Here is a 5,680-nt window from a genome sequence, read left to right on the forward strand (position 1 = left end):
CGCCCAGCCCTGCCTGGGGCTCTCACAGGCTGGGGAGGCTCTTCCAGCTCCTCTCCATCCCCCTGGGCATCTCCTCGTCCCCTGCTCGTGTCCCAGTTTCCAGAGGGAGTTGGGTCCTTTTGCTCCCCAGGCTGGAGAGGGCAGTTCTGCTCTGCCCAGCCTCGCCAGCCTGTCCTGCCTCACACCCCCCTCACGCCACTGATCTGCAGGACTGGGAGCTTCCCCCACCTGAGATCCCCCTCACCACCCTGCAAAACTCTGCCTGTCACTCGTTATCCAGGACAATTGTGCACTGCACATGTCCAGTTGAATTAGAGGCTTCTGGAGCTGTCCTGTGCAGGGTGAATCCCAGAAATATTCATTTATTTCCCTGCAGGACTTAAAAGGAGCTGGATTTGCCTCTTTTTTTTGTGGAGGGGATGAACTGGCTCAACCCATGGTTCTGATTCATAAAATGGTTTCAAGGTCAGATTTTGTTCTGACCTGTGTAGCACAGGCCATAAAATTTTGCCTGGATAATCTGGAATGAAACCAGGAATTTATGTTTGTCCAAACAGATTCCAGCCTTTATATAATGCTGTCTTGGTTGTTGTTTTTGAATGACTCCAGCAAGTCATCATTGAGGTTTTTCAGCTTGAATAAGTAACAAAATTGATGATAATTTTTTCCAAATGTCCTCTTGGGCTTGGCCAAGTGCTTTCAAAATTATTCACTCAACCGCGTGGTGATTTTGTTGGAAAAATCTGTCGGGTTTCTTAACCTAACAAGAAATGAATCCTTCAGCCAGGCTTGCCCATGTGCTCCACATGTGAGCTCCAGTTCATTCCTTGCTTCACATCTGCACTTCCCTGAGGCTTCAAAATGCCATTTTTGCTGTGCAAAAAAAGACAAGAATTGCACAAAATGTCCATCATGAAATGGCAAAGGAGAAAGGGAGGTGGCGTGTCCGTGCTGGAGGTTTCCAAATGACATTTTTGCTCTGCAGAAAATACAGGAATTATACGAAATGGCCATCATGGAATGGCAAAGGAGAAAGGGAAGCAATGTGTCCGTGCTGGAGGGAAACAAGGGGTGGATTAGGAAATAATATGCAAATATTTCAAAGCTTGAGGTGCCCTCTCAGTGTTTTAGGATCCGTGCTGAGCCACGTGGCCAATTATTCCATGATTTGGGATGTTTTTAAAGAAACAGTGACCTGAAACAACGATTTTAAAGAAACAACAATTTTAAAGAAACAACTATTTTAAAGAAGCAATGATTAACAAGTGCTGATTTTTACCCATTGGCGCCATGGAGCCCCGGGAGATTTTGGGTTCCAACCATCCCAAACCCTTTTTTTCCCAGTGCAGCAGGAACTTTTCATCACCTTTTCTGCTGGAGCTGCCTGCCCAGCCCGTTCCAATTGGATGCTCACGGTGCTATTGACATCCTGTTGTGTCTGAGGGAGCCGGGAGCCATTTCCAAAGCAAACATCTGCTCCTCGAGCCCGGCTCCTGGGAGAGCCTTTTCCCTGCTCCACACAAAGCCGTGGGGCGGGACGGGCTCTGCCAAGAGGGAAGAATTCCAATCCCCTCTCTGGCCGTTCCGCCGGCTCCATCCTGGACGCGGTTCCTCCCTGAGTCAGAGGAGCGCGGCAGGGCTGAGCTCAGCGGAAGGGCTGAGCATCCCTCGCTCTTTCCAGCCCTGCAACGTCACCCCACGGGGGCCAGGCGGCATTCCCGGGATGAGCAGCCCTGCTGGCTGCGCTCTTCCCGAGGAAATCTCTCATGGGGCTGCTCGGGCAGCAGGAAAACGGGAATGTTGAAAGTGCGGGATCGTGGAACTGTTCAAGATAGGCACAAACTGCACCCCGCAGGAAAGTACACCCAAAGTTGGAACTTCAGCCCATAAAGGCTGCTCCCCTTGGGAGCACTGGGGTATTCCCAGCTGTCAGTCGTGTGGGAATCCTGGGATAAGGCCATGAATGCACCAGCCCTGTCCCCAGTCACCTGGGAATTCTGTCTGAGAGGAGCAGACTCAGTGCTGAGAGCCCCATCCAGTTCCAGCTCCATGGCAAGGACACCTTCCACTGTCTCAGAGTGCTCCAAACCCATCCAACCTGGCCTGGGACACTGCCAGGGATCCAGGGGCAGCTACTGCTGCTCTGGGAATTCTATTCCAGGGCTTCCACACCCTCACAGGGATCAATTCCTACAATTCCTTCCCAGTATCCATCTGGCCATTCCTGCATCCCTTGTCCCCAGTCCCTCTCCAGCTCTCCTGGAGCCCCTTCAGGCCCTGGCAGGGGCTCTGAGCTCTGCCTGGATCCTTCTCCGGGTGGGGCCTCACCTGAGCAGGGCAGAGGAGCAGCACCAGGGGGATCCTGGGGGATTTTCCCAGAGCATCTCCACATCCTCCTGATGTTGGCCCCAGGGCTGGGGCAGCTCAGGGTGGGGCCTCACCTGAGCAGGGCAGAGGAGCAGGATTCCCCCTCTCCTTTTCTGCTGCCCACACTGGGGGATCAGTCCAGAGTTCTGTCCCTTTAGTTTCCTGCTGGCTCCTGCTTTTAGTGAAACTTCATCTGAGGTTTGATTTTGGACAAGACGTCAGCCCAACCCAACATTGTGTGTGGGTGCAGCTCTGGGTATCAGATAATTAGGTGTGATAATGTGATGGTTAGGCTGTGCTGGTTTGGGGACTTGCTCCTGGTGTTTTGCTTGTAGAACAAATATAATATGAACCTTTCAGCCATCCACCTTTTGCAGGTTATTCCCTTGCCCTAAGTGTGTGTGTCCCTTTGTTTCCCAGGTGGGATTCATCGACTACATCGTCCATCCTCTCTGGGAGACGTGGGCTGACCTGGTGCAGCCCGACGCCCAGGACATCCTGGACACTCTGGAGGACAACAGGAACTGGTACCAGAGCATGATACCTCAGAGCCCATCCCCTCCCCTGGAGGAGCGGGGCCAGGACTGCCAGGGCCTGATGGAGAAGTTCCAGTTTGAACTGACGCTGGAGGAGGAGGATTCGGACGGGCCCGAGAAGGACGGCGAGAGCCTCGGCTACTTCAGCAATACAGAGACGCTCTGCGTGGCCCAGCCCGGGGAGGAGGAGCCCCAGAGGGAGGCCACCATCGAGATTGTGACAGAAGACACATCTCCTGTGGACACATAATGGCCCGGCCCCGCGGGAGTGGCTTTCAAACACTTGCGGAGCTTGCGAGCGGTCTCCGACAGCCCCTGCAGCCGGGGCTGAGCCTCTGCCACGGGGCTGGCAGATCCTCCAGCTACTTGAGATTGGAGTCAGGGTTACAGATGGGGTAGGGAGTGATTGCTCAGGAAATGCACGGGTGATTTGCGTTGTGGTTTGAGCCTCGTCAGCCGAGAGCACCGCGTTGTCCTGGAGCTGGCTTGGGTCGGGCCGAGGCGGCGCTGACACACAACTGAGAGATTTTATACTGTTAGTTTTGGAGTTTATACCAGTTAGACTGATAGAAACTACTGATCAATAACTCATATCCAACCTGTCCACCTGTCTGCAGACCTGTGTGCCTTCTTTGTAAACACTTTCATGTCTTTTCAAGAGTCTCTTAATTCAACACACGGAGCTTGGTAGTTCAAAAGCGACACAAGGTGTTTCGGAATTGACGGCTACTTTTTGGATTCTTCCTGTTACCAGAAGCAGTCTTCCTTTTTTTTCGTGGGCAATACCTGTCACTTTATTGCAGTTAATCACTTTGACAGACTAAGCAGAAGGGGAAACCCTCTGCTTTGCATTACTGCACCTTCAGTGTGTTCTTAATCCCCCCGGTGACCCGTTGGGAGTCACTCGGTGCCGTCGGGCACCGTTCCCTCGCTGGGAACAGCGGGAATTTTTTTCCTCCCCGGGGTTTGGGTTTGTGGTGAGCAGGACAGAGGGCAGGTTTTTTTTCCCTGGCACAGCTCAGTCCATCCCTGAGTAAGCGTGGCAAGGCAGTGTGTGACACGCCTTCCCCCTCGGCAGCTCCCTGGAATTTGCACGCTCGGATATTTGTGTTTCTCTGGCCTCTCGTCCACGTTCCCTAGGTTTAGGTCCACCATCCTCCTCCTCCTGCACTGCCTCGAGCTCTACCACCTCCATTACTGTTTATAACAGTGTATTTATTACCTACTGTACATACTGTAATGTTTTGTAAGTTATTAATTTATATGAATTAGCATCGCCTGTCGGCGGCGATGTTAATGGGGTAGAAAACTCGGAATAAGAGTTGCCTTTTTTTCTTGTAACCTTTTGTATTGCATAAAGTCCAAGAACCTGAACATAGCTGAAGAGACAGACACAACCCAGGAAGGGCATTCGGGTGGCAGCCGCCCGTGGGGAGGGGACACCGCATCCCAGGGCAGCGAATTTGGGAATTTGCCAGGAACGCAGAGAGGGGGAACCGAACAAAGCACTCCCCGTGCCCGGGCCGGCTTTTCAATGTCACAATGTTCCAATTTCTGAACAACCCAATGTGAATCTCTATGACAAAACAAAAATGTGAACTGATGTAATAATTGTGCTGTGAAACTTCCTCTGACAAAGCTTGTCCGGCATCGTGAGCGGTGTCAATCTCAGTTTGTAAAATATGTTTCAAGCTTTTTGGTCCAACTCGTGACTAATTAGTTCATGACAATAGCACAGTTGTGCATGATCAATGGGTTTGTTTGTCTGTTGAACACTGCATTGTTCCAGGTGGTTATTTTATTGTTCCCCAAAGTTTCACACTATGTATGTTATAGTATTCTATATTGTGTTCAGACGCATTCTTAAGAGATTTTTATATGAAGTGAATAAATGAAAGCATGACCCAGCCTGCGGCTCTCAGAGGGGCTTTTGTCAACAAGACAGCGTGGGCCGTGTCACCGCTCAGGAGACAGAAAATGGGACCCTCCAAACCCAGAACCCTCCTGGGGCTAAAATCCAGAACCTTCCTTTGGCCAAAATCCAAAACCTCCCACACCCAAAATCCAAGATGTTTCACAGCTGAAATCCTTTTCCTTTGGCCAAAGCCCAGGACCCCCCTACAGCCAAAACCCAGAACCCTCCTGTGGCCATACCACAGAATCTCTCATAGCTGAGACCCAGAACGCTCTTGGAGCCAGAACCCTAAACCCTCCAATGGCTGAAACCCAAAACCTCAAACATCCTAAACCCAGAACCTCCCATGGCTCAATCCCAGAACCCTCCTACAGCCAAAACTCAGAACCCTTGTGTGGCCAAAATGCAAAACCCACCCGTGGTTGAAACCCAGAATCTCCAGTGTCCTAAACCCAGAACCTCCAACATCTGAAACCCAGAACCTCCAACATCTGAAACCCAGAACCTTCCATGTCCTAAACCCAGAACCTCCAACATCTGAAACCCAGAACCTTCCATGTCCTAAACCCAGAACCTCCAACATCTGAAACCCAGAACCTTCCATGTCCTAAATCCAGAACCTTCCATGTCCTAAACCCAGCACCTCCAATATCTGAAACCCAAAACCCCTCCATGCCCCAAACCCAGGATTTCCATGTCCCAAACCCAGGATTTCCATGTCCCAAACCCAGGATTTCCATGTCCCAAACCCAGGATTTCCATGTCCTAAACCCAGAATCCCCATGGCCAACGCCCAGGCCCTCCCATGGCCAGCCCCAGAGCCTGCATTCCCAGTGGCCCCGGTGGAGCCGTTCCCCAGGAC

The 5,680-nt window shown here is 51.6% G+C and overlaps 1 protein-coding gene across 1 annotated transcript in view; it reads left to right on the forward strand.

Annotated features, from left to right (window-relative positions):
* The window catches only part of PDE4B (phosphodiesterase 4B), an 11,687-nt gene extending 6,876 nt beyond the window's left edge, over positions 1 to 4,811 (forward strand). Inside the window, exon 9 of the mRNA XM_031064064.1 lies at positions 2,788 to 4,811. Coding sequence (XP_030919924.1) covers positions 2,788 to 3,153 — 366 coding nt within the window. The 3' untranslated portion in view covers positions 3,154 to 4,811. The remainder of the gene's footprint in view (positions 1 to 2,787) is intronic.
* Positions 4,812 to 5,680: the final 869 nt, after the last annotated feature.

Source organism: Geospiza fortis, unplaced genomic scaffold (genome assembly GCF_000277835.1).
Source record: "Geospiza fortis unplaced genomic scaffold, GeoFor_1.0 scaffold69, whole genome shotgun sequence".
Classification (NCBI taxonomy): Eukaryota; Metazoa; Chordata; class Aves; order Passeriformes; family Thraupidae; genus Geospiza; species Geospiza fortis.